Source organism: Salvelinus fontinalis, chromosome 25 (assembly GCF_029448725.1).
Source record: "Salvelinus fontinalis isolate EN_2023a chromosome 25, ASM2944872v1, whole genome shotgun sequence".
Taxonomy (NCBI): domain Eukaryota; kingdom Metazoa; phylum Chordata; class Actinopteri; order Salmoniformes; family Salmonidae; genus Salvelinus; species Salvelinus fontinalis.
The window spans coordinates 17,056,509-17,074,353 of NC_074689.1; the positions used below are offsets into that span (position 1 = coordinate 17,056,509).

At 43.6% G+C, this 17,845-nt stretch overlaps 1 protein-coding gene across 5 annotated transcripts in view; it reads right to left on the reverse strand.

Moving 5' to 3' along the window:
- Nucleotides 1-17,845, reverse strand: part of col11a1a (collagen, type XI, alpha 1a) — a 91,065-nt gene that overhangs the window by 49,950 nt on the left and 23,270 nt on the right. The window contains exons 5-14 of one of the 5 annotated variants that reach the window (XM_055881444.1): nucleotides 13,962-14,087; nucleotides 11,224-11,334; nucleotides 10,256-10,366; nucleotides 7,107-7,400; nucleotides 5,626-5,679; nucleotides 5,201-5,242; nucleotides 4,825-4,887; nucleotides 2,234-2,308; nucleotides 1,632-1,715; nucleotides 896-952 (exon numbers count right to left, since the gene is read on the reverse strand). In XM_055881444.1, the coding sequence (XP_055737419.1) occupies nucleotides 896-952; nucleotides 1,632-1,715; nucleotides 2,234-2,308; nucleotides 4,825-4,887; nucleotides 5,201-5,242; nucleotides 5,626-5,679; nucleotides 7,107-7,400; nucleotides 10,256-10,366; nucleotides 11,224-11,334; nucleotides 13,962-14,087 (1,017 nt within the window). The remainder of the gene's footprint in view (nucleotides 1-895; nucleotides 953-1,631; nucleotides 1,716-2,233; nucleotides 2,309-4,824; nucleotides 4,888-5,200; nucleotides 5,243-5,625; nucleotides 5,680-7,106; nucleotides 7,401-10,255; nucleotides 10,367-11,223; nucleotides 11,335-13,961; nucleotides 14,088-17,845) is intronic. The other 4 variants (XM_055881445.1, XM_055881446.1, XM_055881447.1 and 1 more) reach the window with 4 other exon arrangements.

A 17,845-nucleotide genomic window follows, 5' to 3' on the forward strand; every position in this document is an offset into this window, starting at 1 on the left:
CAGCCAGTAAGGTGAGTATATGTTTCATACAATGAAACAGCAGATGGCGACATTTAGCTGTTAGTTGACGCTTCTTGTATTGTGTGAATAGATTAATTGACATGGATTGTAGAAAAAAGGAAACGTTTATTAAACAATGTTACAAAACCATTGTATAGAATTATATCCCAGGCAAAGTAATAACTTTTTATCTTCATCTGTTTTTAAAAGGATTTAGATAGGATGACTGTAAGTGTGTGAGTATCTTTAATCAGTACAAAAGTATGTTTCATCTTGAACATCTCCATGAGTCAGCTATCTAATCGGCACCAAAAATGTATTATTCAACAGAGATGAATGTGTATGACAAAAAAAAAAAAAAGTGAATTTCCTTTTGGGGCTCTAGAACTTAATTGGGTATTTTTGGGGCATATACTTAAGTCTAAAATTGTGGGGTTCTGTTGCAAGGCTAGGTAGAACTTTTAAAGCACCTTACCGGTCTTCACGCCTGAAACATTCCCAACTAGTGATTTAATAATTACAGCCAAGTTTTAAGAACTATCATGAACTTTGTGGTTTTAAAGGGGAAGACCTAAGGTAGACCTATCAAATGAACACAAACAAAGGGAAATGCACTAGAATTATAAAAAGAAGCTTCAACCCTCTAATCTTGTTCATGTATCATCTCTACTCAGGGACCTATATAGCTGGTTAATAGCTCAGGATGGTAATATGGAGGAAGATAACTCATAGGAAGGGTGAAAAATAGCGGTGAATTGTGACATAATACTTTGTAGGTTTCTGACAGGGCAGTCGATGACCTGTGTTCACCATTCCTTACATGAGGTGGAAAGACTTAGCAAGAGGGACGTGTTTGGCTGTGTGTGTTATGACGGGTGGAAGAACTGAAAATTACCACTGGACCGGATCTTCCTGTGAGACCCATTGGACCTGAGGGACCTCTCATGGCGAGCTGTGGGGTAGACGGCGGGAGGGTGGAGGGGGGTGGAGAAGGGAAGGGATGACAAATCACCAGACAGAACGAGACACCCTCCATATGTCACAGCGCCCCACAGACATCCTAACATCCTAACTCAAACACTCTCTTATAGCCCACTACTACTCTTCCTTTGTGGTGTCATGGGTCTACCGTAAGTGAAACATGATGATGCAATGGCCTACACTTGTACAAGACCCAATCCTTTTCTTCTCTCTCTCTCTTTCCTCAGTCACCTGTTCGTCTGTTGGGATGGCCCACCCGTGGGTCATGAACTCCTGTAGTATTTTTAAATGCCTCCTGCATCTGTCCAAACAGGCTGTGGTCCTGCCTGTAGCCTGCTCAGCACCTCTCTCAGGGCCCCCCACCACTCCACTCCCCCCTTCCCATGAACCACAGCTGTGAGAAGACATACACTTATAACGAGCAAGATAGCTGAAATGCCAATGAGGTTCTCTTTTTAATAAAAATATAAAATAATTTCAAGAGAGATAGCTGCGCCAGTTTTACCCCTCCCAAAGGCTACACTGGAGCCGCTTGGCCTCCTTTGGCCCACTTCAGCCCTGGTGTACTGTTTGGCCTGCTTCGGCCCCCTTCGGCCTTCTACAGTCATGGCATTCGGCCTCTTTGGCCAATTAGGCCCTGGTGTACTCACTCTAGCCTGGGAGAGGATGGCCTGGGCTTGGGCCTCCTGGGCAGACACCACGGGTCCCTTCTCTCCGTCCCCTCCAAAACGGAACTGTCACAGAGAAACACAGGCCTTACAAAAGACAAATCACAATCATGCTGCGTGTGAACAACGAACATCTAAATATCAATCAAGGATATGGACCAAGAAAGATAACATATGGATCCAGATCAAGCAAGATAACATATGGATCCAGATCAAGCAAGATAACATATGGATCCAGATCAAGCAAGATAACATATGGATCCAGATCAAGCAAGACAACATATGGATCCAGATCAAGCAAGATAACATATGGATCCAGATCAAGCAAGACAACATATGGATCCAGATCAAGCAAGACAACATAAGGATCCAGATCAAGCAAGGCAACATATGGATCCAGATCAAGCAAGACAACATATGGATCCAGATCAAGCAAGACAACATATGGATTCATTTATTTTTTCCCTTTTTACATCAGCAGTTGTCATAAAGTGCTTTACAGTTGCCAATACATTTAAATACTGGTAGATATTAGTGTTTGTTGGATTGTATGTATTAAACATTATGTCAGGTCTGGTACTTACTGGCAGCATCAGCATGGTACCCGGAGGACCTGGTAAACCGTCGGCTCCTGCCAGACCTGCCCGCCCTGCGGGACCCTTGGAAAAGGAGTCACAGAGAGGAGGTGATAAATCAGAATGAACAACCATCAGGATGGAAAGATGCCATGCTAGAACATGCCCAGAAAGAGAGGGAGGGAGAGAGAGGGGGGGGCGGGGGGGAGAGAGAGGGGGAGAGAGAGAGGGGGGGTGAGAGAGAGAGAAGGAGAGAGGGAGGGAGGGAGGGAGGGAGGGAGGGAGGGAGGGAGGGAGGGAGGGAGGGAGGGAGGGAGGGAGAAACAAACACACTATGTTCACCATTCAAAGGGAAAATAAAAACATCCTCATCATCATTCTCATCCATCCATCATTACAACACCAGAAAGATAAGGAGAGGAGAGGAGAATAACCTCACTACCAGGTGGCTGGAAGGGACTGTACTCCGCTGGAATATCTAGGAATGTACTGTAATAACTACTTTACCATATGTACTTGAGTAAAGTATCAGAGCAGAGGACTCTACAGCAGACCAGGTGATTATCCTGTCCTTTCGGGCTGACCCATTTCCTTCACTTACACTGACCACAGAGTGGTGTCATGTTGGGTGGAACAACATTTGCAGCTGAACAAAGACGTAATCATTTATGGTACACATGGCAAGTGTGTACTTAGTCTAGTTATGTGAGGTGTTATAGGGAGGTTGGTTAGGAGTGTATGGTATTACACCCTGCTCAGGGACAGAGTAGAACATAGTCTGAATATAAATCCTCTTTGGTTCAGGAATTGTGATTAGTAGGCAAAATGAGTAAGCATCAATATGAAATGAACATTTTGAGCAGTAAATATAACTATACACACACATAGGGATAGGCCTACACAAACACACACAGTGAATGGCAGAGGTGTGTTTGCCCAGGGACGGTTGGCATCATTAGCATGCCTCTCCATTCCCTCCTCACACAACCAGAATAACCTGGCCTCTCTGTGAGCCACGGCTCTGTCCTCTCTCCAAAACCATTCCAAGAAAAACAGAACAAAAATGTTACGTTTGCCACTGGTTAAATGTTTGCTTTTAAACCAGAAATGCATACATGGAAACTAAAATAATATATTGGTAAATTACTCTCAGCTACTGATTTTATGCTATTACTATTGCCAGTACTAATTATGTTCAAGAATATTAAATGAAACACTAATTATTCTATTGAAACATATTTTGTAATTACTGAAATATATTCGTTAATTCGCTAATTCATGAATTCGTTAGTTCGTTCATTCTTCCAATCATAGAGCAAACTGACATACTGCAACCTAGTGAATTACAGCACATGTATTACCCTGTTCCATGGTCGATTACAATGATCACTAATACCTGGTCTGAGCACACAACTTTCTCTTACTATTGAAAATAATTTGGTTATGTAGGAATTGAGGAAATCAAAGTGTTGTGACCTTAACCAAGTACCTTAACCGTCAGTCTGTGGTGAGTTAAGAAAGGAAGCCATTTCTAAGTATTCCTCCACAGCTTAATGCTGATTACTAGTGTCTGTTTATAGCAGGCTATAACACTCATTCGAGCATCTCAGAGTAGAAGTGCTGATCTATGACCAGGTCCCCCTTGTCCATGTAATCATATTCATTAGGATCTAAAAGGCAAAGCTGATTCTAGATCAGCAATCCTACTCTGAGATAATTTATACAGGCCCTGAAAACACAATATGATGACTTTATACATGGAATCAGCTGTACTGTTGGAGCTAATGAAAACCAGACTTTAACCGTCTGTGGGTTTCCCCTCCTCTCCACCCTACAGTCATCCTTTCATCTCTCTCTGTCTCCCTAGTTCTCCATCCAGCTGCACATGCCTTCTCTCTTCTCCCTTGCTGTTTCATCCCCCACTCTCTCTCCCTCTCTCTAATTGAATGTTTTTCAACGGTCTCTTCAGTCTCTGTTAATGTGTGTATATATTCATGTGCTACAGTCATTTCACTGTAGACCATTTGTAGTCATTGTCAAACATAAAAACTACAACCACTAGATGACTTAAACTGCCCTCAGATAGAGACGGTCCTATGTGACAGGACCACACAGATTGACCATGACAAGACAAGGGACACAAACCTCCCTTGTAAAACTACTGTGTTGCTTCCTGACTCAGCCCCAGGAAGCAACAGAGTTGACGACAGACCTGACATGGGAATTCCCCACTTCACTCCTCCATCTTTCTTTCTCTCCATCACTCCCTCTGCACTTTCTTTCTCCCAGAGGTCGCACACACACACATATACGCACACACATTCACACATGCTTACACAGAGAGAGAGCGCGAGAGAGAGAAATAAAAATAGATTGAGAGGGAGGGAGGGATAGAAAGAAATAGAGAGCCAGAGAGAGAGAGTGTGAGATAGATAGAGAGAGAGAGATAGTGTGATAGGGAGAGAGAGAGAGTGAAAGACAGATAGAGAGAGAGAGAAAGCAAGAGAGAGAGAGATAGAGAGAGAATAAGGGGGAGAGAGAGAGAGAAAGAGAGCGAGAGATGAAGATAGAACGAGGAGTATACAGGAAGAGAGACTCACCCTGTCACCAGGATCTCCAGCAACACCAGGGGGTCCATGCAGACCTGAAGGGCCTGGTAGACCCTACAGAAACACAACCCAGTCAAAACAAGGCACAGCAATGTTGTTACATAGGCCTGAATCCTGACTTGAGATAGATCCCTATACATTGAGGCTGACGCACAAATCATGTACAGTATGCTACTTAATAGAACATTTTCATTGAGGTTTGAGTAAAGATCTGTCCCATTCTTTTGACATCCTAAATGACACCATAGTTCACTACATTAAACCAGAGCCCTATGGGTCCTGGTCAAAAGTAGTACACTATAAAGGGAACAGGGGGTCATTATGGACGTTGCCATAGCCTCAGGATGAATAGATATGTGTTACTCACAGCTGGGCCTGCAGGTCCAGGAGGTCCTTCAATCAGCATGCCCTAAACATGATGGACAGACAACATAAATTAATAAACGGGACAGCAAGGAGAAACACAAACATGGTGCAGCAATTGCCACAGCACTTACACAGCACTACACAGTACTACACAGCACTACACAGCACTACACAGCACTACACAGCACTACACAGCACTACACAACACTACACAGCACTACACAGCACTACACAGCCCTACACAGCACTACACAGCACTACACAGCACTAGACAGCACTACACAACACTACACAACACTACACAGCACTACACAGCATGGAGGAGCACATTCATTAATAACCAAACAGTTATTTCAACTGTATGACACAATTTGTTAGGGTACACGTATTCCCTCAACACCGGCAGTGTTGTGTTTGGGGTCTTACAGGTTCGATCACAGCGGGTTCGCCCTTCTCTCCTTTCTCCCCACCACCAGCCACCTGTGAAGATAGGGAGGACACCTGTATGAGCTTCTTCATATGGAGCTACAGTCACTGGATCAATGACTAGCGGGAATGGGCGGAATGATGGGGTGAGAAGAATGAAAGAGGCAATTCCACGAGCAAAGAAGATCTTATCGACGCCGCTGCGTATAGGAATATGATATTTGTTACTATAGTATAATGCTAAGGACAAAAGTGTAACAATCGTGCCAATCCAGTATCATATTCTTATATGGACACACCAGATTTAATAGAGTGATGTGTGATGAGCTAGTCAACAACTACAGGAATGAAGGAATGAAGAGCAGAGAGAGAAAGACAGAAACAGGTAGAACATGTTAGTCTCAATGAAGGAGGATGGATCAACATGCATGAAATGGAAAGCAGTGGCATTGCATTCATATGGATCACATGGGACCGTGTGTTAGGATGACTGGATGAAACATACAGGGAATCAACACCAATGACTTGGTTTTAATATATAACATAAGTGACAAGGCAAGTATACGGAGTAGAAGTCTCCTGCCATGAGAGCTTCGGCCTGACGGTCTCAGACACTAACGGCCATGGGCTCTATGATTTCCTGTCTAGAAGACATTAAAACAGACATAACTCACAATGGAAATGTGGAGAGGAAGTGGTAGAATTCACTGTCTTATGGTTATTTATTTCTGTGGTAGGTTGATTGGGCGGTGGATTCTACAATTTTGTGTTCTCCACTGAGCTAGTCACACATACTGCTCAGTACGAAACCCATTTCTGTACTGGGTGTCTGTTTAGCTGGTGAACTCGATAGGGTCTAAGCAGGGGGTGTGTGAGCTGAGAGTGGGTAGAAGAGGCTATGTGTGTGTGTGTGTGTGTGTGTGTGTGTGTGTGTGTGTGTGTGTGTGTGTGTGTGTGTGTGTGTGTGTGTGTGTGTGTGTGTGTGTGTGTGTGTGTGTGTGTGTGTGTGTGTGTGTGTGTGTGTGTGTGTGTGTGTGTGTGTGTGTGTGTGTGTGTGTGTGTGTGTGTGTGTGTGTGTGTGGTAGGGGGTAATTGCTGTTCCCTCAGACCAAGGCTGTGTTGAAGTTAAGTCGAAGGCAAGCTGTTACCTAAAAATGTCATGCACTTTCCTTCTCCCTATCGGACCAACCCCTAAAATGTCTAGCCCATCCAGACAGTGGGACAGCGCAGGCAGACAAACGCAGACTGGGAAGGAAGGCGAGGTGGATGATTCAAGCTAACACAGCCTCCACACACACAAACAACATGACAATGACAGACAAACTCCCCATGCCAAGACAAACTAGAGCCACAATGCTTCTGAAGTGAGAGAGTTGGGATTTCCATAACCACAGCCCGTGGGCCGGGTTGGGGCCCCACGGCGCACACCCCTGGTTCATGCACACACCCCTCAGTCGGGGGGCGAGGGGTGCCATACTTACGGCAGTCTGGGTGAATTCCTCCGTTTCCGCGGGAACCCCCAGCCCCACCTCTTCTTCAACAGTATCCATGTGGTTGGGTAGCTCAGCGGCCACATTTCCATACTCATCATACACCCCATACTCATACTGCTTATTGTCCAACACGCCCCCTAGGTCATACTCCTTAAAGTCATACTCGTCCACTCCGGGGTCCACACTGTCCAGGCCAGCCTCGGGGGCACCGGTGGGCTCCTGACTCAGTGGGGCGGCTCCAGTGACAACATAGTCACCAGCAACAATCTCCTCCTCGACAGCCTTATGTTACCCAAGCAGCGGAGCGTTGAGGAGATGAGGGAGGTGGAGGGGTGAGCAACGGAGGGAACAGGGTTGTTAGTCAAGCAGTTAAGTCATAGGTAGGTAGAGGAGACTACTGTCTATGTAAAGCCTTAGCAGGTCAAAATGAAATGAGCATGGTGACCCATGGAGAAGGCTATGGTAATGTGGTAACACCTTATTTAAGTCCCATTTACCCTTGTGGAAATCTATATGTTTGTTGGTGAGATATTGATTAAACTTTATGATAGTGTGTAATTATAGTCTAGCCACATACTGTTACTCTGTAAGTCATTACGTTGTAGACTACTATGTCTATTACAGTGAAACAAACTGGTGTCTGTTACTCTCTAATGTCTATGCACTGTAGGTGTGACGTGCAACAGATATTATCATTGTCCAGTGTTGACTTCAGGCCTAAAACAAAAAGGGACAAATAAAGTGTTACCTTGATGACTTCAAAAAAAGCATTATCAATTTAGATGATCGAATTTACGTCAATCAGTCAAGTCTAAGACAGACTTTAGGTTATTTCAGTCTTTAGGTTATTTCAGTCTTTAGGTTATTTCAGTCTTTTTTGCACAAACATAATACATACCATCAGAATATCAATATATGTACAATAGTGAAAAAAGACTGAAATAGATGAAGTAAATCTGAAATGACACTACAAGCATATTTCATAAATGGTCAATCTACAATATAGCAGTGTGCAAAAATGCAGAGTGCATAAGTGTACCAGGGTTTTGATGTTCAATGCAGAGAACATAAGTGTACCAGGGTTTTGATGTTCAATGCAGAGTACATAAGTGTACCAGGGTTTTGATGTTCAATGCAGAGTACATAAGTGTACCAGGGTTTTGATGTTCAATGCAGAGAACATAAGTGTACCAGGGTTTTGATGTTCAATGCAGAGTACATAAGTGTACCAGGGTTTTGATGTTCAATGCAGAGTACATAAGTGTACCAGGGTTTTGATGTTCAATGCAGAGAACATAAGTGTACCAGGGTTTTGATGTTCAATGCAGAGTACATAAGTGTACCAGGGTTTTGATGTTCAATGCAGAGTACATAAGTGTACCAGGGTTTTGATGTTCAATGCAGAGTACATAAGTGTACCAGGGTTTTGATATTCAATTTACTAGATGATGTGGATAGATACCAAATGTTTATCATGTGACTGTATTATTTATGACATACTCTGCATTTGGCAAAGCTCAACAACCACTATCTGACAGCACTGTCATAACGAGTGATCGTTGTGGATTTCGCTATGGAAGCCAACAAAATGGATGTCATGACACAGGTATCTGAGCTGATAATATCAGACTAAATTTAGTGAGGGAGAACCATATTTTGGCATGTAGGGGAGAACAGGGGAAGATGATCCAGTGGGCCCAGCTTACCCCATTCTACCCTATGGTCAATTTCAATTATATGCAATCAAGGGCAAGATAACCCAGTGAAATCACATCCATGTGGAACATATTGCTACTGCAGTAACACAGTGCAACAAGTATCATCATCGGCTGTGAAGATTCCTCTGCTTGGTTGATCATAGTTCTATTGGTGCGATTGGGAGAACTATTCATCAAAAGCTGTGCAGCAGGCTGGCCATCTACGGCTGAGCAGGGGTGATTGCTGTGACACCCATATCTCACTGGAGACAGAACACAAACCCCATGTTTAACTCGGCAGAAACTTGATGGCTAGAAGGAGGGGCTTGGTTCTCCACAGAGAGAAATTTGCCCTTTTATGATTGGCCATTGCATACTGTCAATCATGGGTAAGGCTGCAAATCAAATCGTTTCACCTACCTACTGTACCATCAATCTCATACAGAAAAGTACACCACTCCTAAAAGTAAAAGGTACATTTTGTCCATGAAGTAAACACCAAATGTGACTTTGACGATTGGATTTAAGATTATTTTGGTTTGGGATGCGTCTGAACGCAGACTGTGCTGCAGTGTATATGGAGAATCCATTTGTTGGCCCTCTAAACTGGCGACATATTGCTTATTTTACACCCTGTGTGGTTTCTATTTCACAAAAGGCCTCTAGCAAAGTCTTAGAGCCACACAGACTAAAGAAAACATTTATTTTCTTCTAATCAAAAACAATCATGAAATATATTCCTATCATATTTCTCCTTTCAGCTGTGACCCAGTTTATTTCACAAATAGTTCTTATTGCTTGTCATATAACTGGTACTGTGAGTATACCAGAATAATATAAATGGCCAAAATACTGTATTTGGAATACCATTATAATGCCATTATAATACCATTACCATCTAATAGATCAATCTATACTGAGGCAGGCAGATAACCGAATATTATTTCAATGTACAAAAATTATCCAGCAATTAATCAGTATCCTATAATATGACTGTTGATGAAGTGTAATGTACATACATACATACATACATATTAGATACGCATGAAACTGCAGCCTTAGCCAGAATTGAATTGAATAACAGAAAGCTACACATTATTTGCATGGCAATCCACTGAGACTACATTATAGGATGCAAAATGTACTTACAGGTCAGTGGATAGTACTAAAGTGGATTGAATAAAGCCACGAATGACAGATTGTTGTAGCTTTCTGATGCTTAATAATATCCTCTATCCAACAGTTCTGCCATCCCCCCAAAAAACAGAATGTTCAAAACAGAACAATTACATTTGAATTGTTTTGTCTTTGTCATTTCATACCAGATACTTCCTTTGGTAATATGTCTTCCTGGTTTCTTTTACTCCCCCAAAAATGCTCTTTCTTTCTTATTGTAAAAAGTAAATAAAAAAAAACGAAATATGAAATGTAAAAAGTTACCTCGTTTGGTCCACTGGTGGCAATGGGAGACTGAGTTTGAGTACCCTCTACAGTTCCGTAGTCAAGCTCACTGTCAGTATACTCAGTGTATTCTCCGTCTACATTGTTTAGCTGAAGTTGTGTCACATCGAAAAGGACAGAAGAAGAAGAAGAACATAGAAGCGGGTTAAAACGGAACGAGCACAACACAAGGTGTTATTTGCTTGGGCCTGTCCAGCTGGCTACGACTCTGCTGGGTCTACAGAGACAGTGTCCAGCTGGCTACAACTCTGCTGGGTCTACAGAGACAGTGTAGAATGGGGGGGGGGGGGGGGGGGGGGGTAGGTATAGCTTTCAGTCTAGCATCACAGATTTTCCCCAGAAAACGTCAGAGGAAAGATCTGGATGTGATCTGATGTTTCTTTACTGGTACTGTTACCCCTAATACTCTGTATCGGTGTAGTTCCGGCGCGGTAGCTTGATAGCCATGATAGCCATTCATCTGTCTCTTCTTAGCGGCCGCTAACTTTTTAGCTGCAGATTTTTTAGAGGCCTGGAACTTTAGGGGCTTAGCCTTAGACTTAAGGGACTTTCGGGTCCTCTTCTTTTTCATGTAGACACTACGTTTCTTTCTCTGGAAGAAGGTTATGGTGATAGAAGAACAAGACAACACATAACAACATTGAGAAGTTGAAGAGGTGGGGTTGAAAATAAACAACAACACCAGAAATTGTGGGATATGTTTTCAACCTGAGCTACAAACTGAACATAAGACAAACATTCAAAGCTGGCATTCGCCGTGTGAGAGCAGAGGGTGGGTCTTGTAGCTATGAATACAAGTTTGATTGACACATCAAGACATACATTAGAACAGTCAACCAGAAGAGTTGGGAAAGGGAGGGAGGGCACAAGAGGTGCCACAATAACTGACAATAAGACACCACAGGACAAATAAGCGTATTTTTCTTTCTTTTCAGTGTTTCATTTACCTGAGGGTCACTACCCGCCTCGTACTCATCTGTTGGAACATTCTCTGTCTCTCCTTCTACTTCAGAGTAATCATAGAACTGAGTGTAATCTAAGTCATCAGCAGTAGTGTACTGAAGGGGGAGAGGGAGATATGTTAGGATTAGCATGTTAGCATTAGCATAACAGAGAACTCCTTTTCTCCAAAAAAATATGATATAAATATAACATGTCCGTCGTGGACATATTATTAATTAAAACTGTAACAAGTTACATTCATTAGATTGCATTATTCACAAACAAATATGAATAATATTGTACAATGTAATAATTAGCATGGCATATTGTAAGTCATCAAAATGTTGTCTCCAACGATATGCTGTGTAGCTTTTCTGCCAATGAAAAGCTGATGTGTAGCTGCACAGCATGAGACAAAACTTTGCTATTATAGTAATATCATTTAGGAGCGATAGCTAGCTCTTAAACAATACATATGCACGGCAAGGTTAGGGTTAAGCATCAGTTGGCCATTGATCTTTAAAAGGATGGCTAACGCTCCAAAAAATGGAAATAAACACTAAGAACAGCAAATGATGGAAACCACGTGAGAGCTACAGATGTGTAAACAGGTGGGGTGTGCAAAAGCTATTAAAAAGCTCAGATGTACATCAGGGAAAGCCATGAGAACAACACCAGCTGCATTTAATATGGCAGGGCTTGGTTAATGGAGCTTCGCCGTCATAGCAGCGGTTTCAATTCCATCCTATAGCACCTACATCTGAAGCAGAGTAGATTAAAGAGTGGGATTTACTGAACGTGTAACTTCCTGCTAGTTTTGATTTCCCTTTCTTTCCCTGTGGTTATCTGTGGTTTATATGTGGTTACAATGAGGAGCTGCACGTGTGACTGGCTTGCTCTCGTTAACAGCATCCCCAGTGAACATAATAAAACACTATCGTATGACTCAGAGGAAGTGGAAAGTGGAGAAGGGATTTATTAAATGAACAGAGGCAGTAAAACTCTCTCCTCATCCTGGTAGTTATAGGTGGGAAGACAGAACATATTCAAGTGCGTAATCAATGATGAGCTATGTATACTGACATATACATTTGGAGTAAATTGTATACTGAATATACATTACATTTTACATTATCTGATGAAACTCATTGTTTTGATAACATTGTATATCAAACAGTCAGAGGTTTAACTTGACTGTTTGACATGGGGTTAAAATAATTGCATCCTTCACAGATGAATCAGGGTTAGAACCCATCCAGCTGCATAGCTGATAATGGGACTGATGAGATGTCTTCCATGGGCTCATAGGAGAGAGAAAAAATAGAGAGAGAGAGAGAGAAAGAGAGGGACACAGAGAGAGATAGAGGGAAAGAGAGAGAGGGGGCAGAGAGAGAGAGATATAGGGTGAGAGAGAGAGAGAGAGAGAGAGAGAGAGAGAGAGAGAGAGAGAGAGAGAGAGAGAGAGAGAGAGAGAGAGCGAGAGAGACAGAGAGACAGAGAGAGAGCGAGAGAGGGGAGAGAGATAGAGGGGGAGACAGAGAGAGAGAGAGAGAGAGAAAGAGAGAGCGAGAGAGGGGGGGACAGAGAGTGAGAGAGAGAAAGAGAGAGAGAGAGAGAGGACAGATATAGGGAAAGAGAGAGCGAGAGAGAGCGAGAGAGAGAGGGGAGAGAGAGATAGAGGGGGAGACAGAGAGAGACAGAGAGACAGAGAGAGAGAGAAAGAGAGAGAGGGAGGGGGGGCAGAGAGAGAGAGATAGAGGGGGGAGACAGAGAAAGAGAGAGAGAGCGAGAGAGAGAGGCCACATGGAGGATCCCGTCCAGGTGAGTCGGCAGATTTACATCCTGGCACCACTCAGACAAGACACCAAGAGCAAGGCACTCTGAGTAAATACTGGACCCTCAAGGAGACTGGGGGGGTCATTAATATGTACTGTCAGCAGACTGTTAGAGAGCTGTCCCTCCCTCTCCTGTGGTCTCCTCTGTTGTTCTATTGTGGGTTTCTAAGTGTTTTTAATAGGTGTATAAATGACTCATTTATTTATCTGTGGATAACACAGATGTCATGTATCGCTTTACAGGACAGTGTTAAGGCACGTGGATGGCTGTGTTCTGTGTTCTGTTCCTGCGTTTTGGCTCTGGTGCTACGGTGGATCTGTGAAACGCATTAGACGAACGAGCCATAGAACTCTCCTCGCCAAAGTGGACACAGACATCGTGGCATTTCAATAATTTCCACTGTGGTCCAATTCAAAGAAAAATACCTGTAAGGAAATTCAAGAGCAAGTACCTCAAGAGTGTTCTGAAAAGATCATTAGGTGTTGTACTGAGGTATTTTTCTTTGAATTGGACCACAGTGGAAATGATTGAAATGCCACGATATCTGTGTCCACTTTGGCGAGGACAACACTCTTGAGGACCCTCATGGCTGGAGGAGACTTCAATCCCCTTGCTCCTTTCTCTATTGACGTTAAAGGTAAAGGAAGTAAATACCATAGAAATATGGCAATTCATTGACACATCTAATGATGCTCTAAGACGGACTAGTGAGTCTTTGTATGTCCTGTGTGTCTAGGATCTATGATTTGCTGCATAGGGTCCCATAAGGACCTCAAGACCTGGCAGCGCCAGAATGGGGCCAGGTGCACTTATTCACACTGGGGACCTGAAACTGGGACCCCCATATTGCCCCCCCCCCCCCCCCCCATCCACAGCCCTGTGGCCCTGTGGCCCTCAGCATACTGACCTCGTCCTCAGGCTGCTGGGCCTGCAGGGAGTGCCCGTGGGGAGTTTCACAGTCGGGGCTGTAGTGTTCACAGTAGTCATAAGCTGCTTTAGGATCGGCCACAATCAGCAGCTGCTGGATGTCACCCTGCAGAAAAACAACAAGGAAATGAAGAAGGATTAGGTGTGGGAAAATCCTGTTTACCTCTAACCCTTCCAGTTGGTGAGCGTTAGCAGAGCAGACAAACACAGTATTGTATAGTATGTACCGGAATAACAATCAAAAACATGTCTATCTTTAGTCCTTGATTTGATGAATATTGATCCTTGTACTGTAGGAAAAAAACATATTCACATCAGATAAAACAAGGTCATAGCAGGAAGTACAGAGGACAGACAGAACGTCATAACCATACGTCAGATAACATTTCATCCCATCACCCCCCTATAGGAGCTAGTCTGTGGCAGTGCAGTCTCACAGTTCTCAGGCTAGCAAGGGGTAGCAAGGGAAATGGAATGTGATTCTAGCCCACTGGTTAAACAGCTTGACACATACCACAAGACACTCATCCACAGGGCACAGGAAATCGAGTTTAGACACTGGCTGGGTAAGTCAATAATTATTCTTACCACCGGGGTTCACCCAGCCAGACAGGGAAATCAAACAAACATGTACCATCAGGAAGACAAAAGGACGAAACACCTGGAATCCATGTGTGCTGTCTGAGCAGCGGGAAGAGAAAAGGTGTGATTTAAGATGGTGCAAAGACAGACACACAGACAGACAGACAACAGAAAACCATGGATGGAAGTGCAGTATTTACAATCTTGTGTCAGACTGTGATAAACAAAATGTCAGCAGAGACTGCAAGGCACTGTACTGTTGTGACAGGAAAAAAAGAACAAAGAGCATTGCAGAGCTCATGAATCTGCTGCTAAAAACCAATCCAACGTTTATTGGTAGAGCTAATAAGGGTTGAGGTGGGTGGGTTAGAGGGGGTAGTATACCCCTGGGTACTTTGAGGGTACTCAACGTGAGTGAAACCAGAAGAACCTTTTAAACTACACCAGTGCCAGGGGCCAGGGGCCAGGGCTAAATGTTCATGGCCCAGCCTGGTGGCCTCATCTCTGTAGGATCTAAACCAGGTAGTTTTCACCCCCATACCACAAGCCCAGGCTGGAGAGTTAACTATAGCCATAACTATAGCCACAAGGCCACAAGTATAGCCAGAGTGGTTGCTGCACTTTACGGCTTGGGAGTGTCACAGCACAGCAGCGTCTCAAATGGCACTCTATTTCTTTTATAGTACAGTGCCCTGATCAAAAGTAGTGCACTCAATAGGGAATAGGGTGCCATTTGGGATGCATGCAGCCTGTGTGGTTGTAACGGAACCCGTCATCCCTCGAAATGTCCTCAGGGAAGGTTGAGAACGTTGGGAGGATATCTAGGTGGTGAAAACACACGCATCTTAAACAGAATAATGGAGGTTGTAAGAATAGAAAGCGTAATAGCATAGAATAATCACATTGCACAGAGTGATAAAACATTGTGAAAAGCCCCCATGGTTGGCGAGTTCACTCAAACCACCAGCATGTTTTCTGGCTGCCACAATGACTGACATCGTTCCAGAACTGTTCCTAGGTTCTATTCATTCCAAAACTGTCTCTAGGATCTATTCGTTCCAGAACTGTCTCCAGGTTCTATTCGTTCCAGAACTGTCTCTAGGATCTATTCGTTCCAGAACTGTTTCTAGGATCTATTCGTTCCAGAACTGTCTCTAGGATCTATTCGTTCCAGAACTGTCTCTAGGTTCTATTTGTTCCAGAACTGTGGCTAGGTTCTATTTGTTCCAGAACTGTCGCTAGGTTCTATTTGTTCCAGAACTGTCTCTATGATCTATTCATTCCAAAACTGTCTCTAGGATCTATTCGTTCCAGAACTGTTTCTAGGATCTATTCGTTCCAGAACTGTCTCTAGGATCTATTCGTTCCAGAACTGTCTCTAGGTTCTATTTGTTCCAGAACTGTGGCTAGGTTCTATTTGTTCCAGAACTGTCGCTAGGTTCTATTTGTTCCAGAACTGTCTCTATGATCTATTCATTCCAAAACTGTTTCTAGGATCTATTCGTTCCAGAACTGTCGCTAGGTTCTATTTGTTCCAGAACTGCCTCTAGGATCTATTTGTTCCAGAACTGTCTCTAGGATCTATTCGTTCCAGAACTGTTTCTAGGATCTATTCGTTCCAGAACTGTCGCTAGGTTCTATTTGTTCCAGAACTGTCTCTAGGATCTATTTGTTCCAGAACTGTCTCTAGGATCTATTCGTTCCAGAACTGTTTCTAGGATCTATTCGTTCCAGAACTGTCGCTAGGTTCTATTTGTTCCAGAACTGCCTCTAGGATCTATTTGTTCCAGAACTGTCTCTAGGATCTATTTGTTCCAGAACTGTCTCTAGGACCTATTAATTCCAGAACTGTCTCTAGGATCTATTTGTTCCAGAACTGTCTCTAGGATCTATTCGTTCCAGAACTGTCTCTAGGTTCTATTCGTTCCAGAACTGTCTCTAGGTTCTATTTGTTCCAGAACTGTCTCTAGGGACTATTTGTTCCAGAACTGTCTCTAGGTTCTATTCGTTCCAGAACTGTCTCTAGGTTCTATTTGTTCCAGAACTGTCTCTAGGTTCTATTCGTTCCAGAACTGTCTCTAGGTTCTATTTGTTCCAGAACTGTCTCTATGTTCTATTCGTTCCAGAACTGTCTCTAGGTTCTATTCGTTCCAGAACTGTCTCTAGGTTCTATTTGTTCCAGAACTGTCTCTAGGTTCTATTTGTTCCAGAACTGTCTCTAGGTTCTATTCGTTCCAGAACTGTCTCTAGGTTCTATTTGTTCCAGAATTCTCTACCTTGTATCTGTTCCAGTAGATCTACGGTATATCTACGTTGTATCACTGATCTACAACAGGGCCGATACAGCCAAAGCATATCAAGATCATATCTCACTCTAGTCTGCATACAGTACACCTTGGCTGCATCATCTGAATTCTTCTCAATCGATAATTGCTAACAAAGTTTCCTGCACTTATTCACACCTTTGAGGGACAGCTGGAAGGGAACTTGCAGGAGCATAAACTCTCATGCCTGGCAGACGAGTACTGTGCCTAGAGGAAAGAAGCTGACTGATCATGTTACGTGCATGTCAGACAGTGTTTCTGCCACACACTATACATGGAATAGCAGCAGAGGTTTGGCAGAGAGACAGAAGGGGAAGGCAGCAGGCTATAACTTGTCGAAAGCTAAGTGGACTGTGGACTGTGTATAGAAAGTGTGTGTGTGTGTGTCTGTGTTTATGTGGGCGTGCATGCGGGTATGCGTGCATGCGTGACACCCATGTTAACAAAACAGATTTCTGAATCCATGACAGGTATTGCATAAATATCAATATGCCATCTCTCTCTCTGTGTCTCCCCCTCTATCTCTCTATTGCTCACTCTATCTCTCTCTCTGTCTCCCACACTAACTCTCTCTATCTCTCTCTGTGTCTCCCCCTTTATCTCTCTCTCTCTCTCTCTCTCTCTCTCTCTATCTCTCTCTGTCTCCCCCTCTATCTCTCTATTGCTCACTCTATCTCTCTCGCTGTCTCCCACACTATCTCTCTCTATCTCTCTCTGTGTCTCCCCCCTCCCCCTCTATCTCTCTCTATCTCTCTCTATGATCCTCCCTCTATCGCTCTTTCTCTCTCTCTTTCTTTCCCCTCTATCCCATCTCTCTCTCTCTGTCTCCCCCTCTCTGTCTCCCCCTCTCTGTCTCTCTCTCTCTGTCTCCCCCTCTCTGTCTCTCTCACTCTCTCTGTCCCCCCCTCCACCTCTATCTCTCTCTCTCTAGCTCTCTCTCTGTCCCCCCATATCTCTC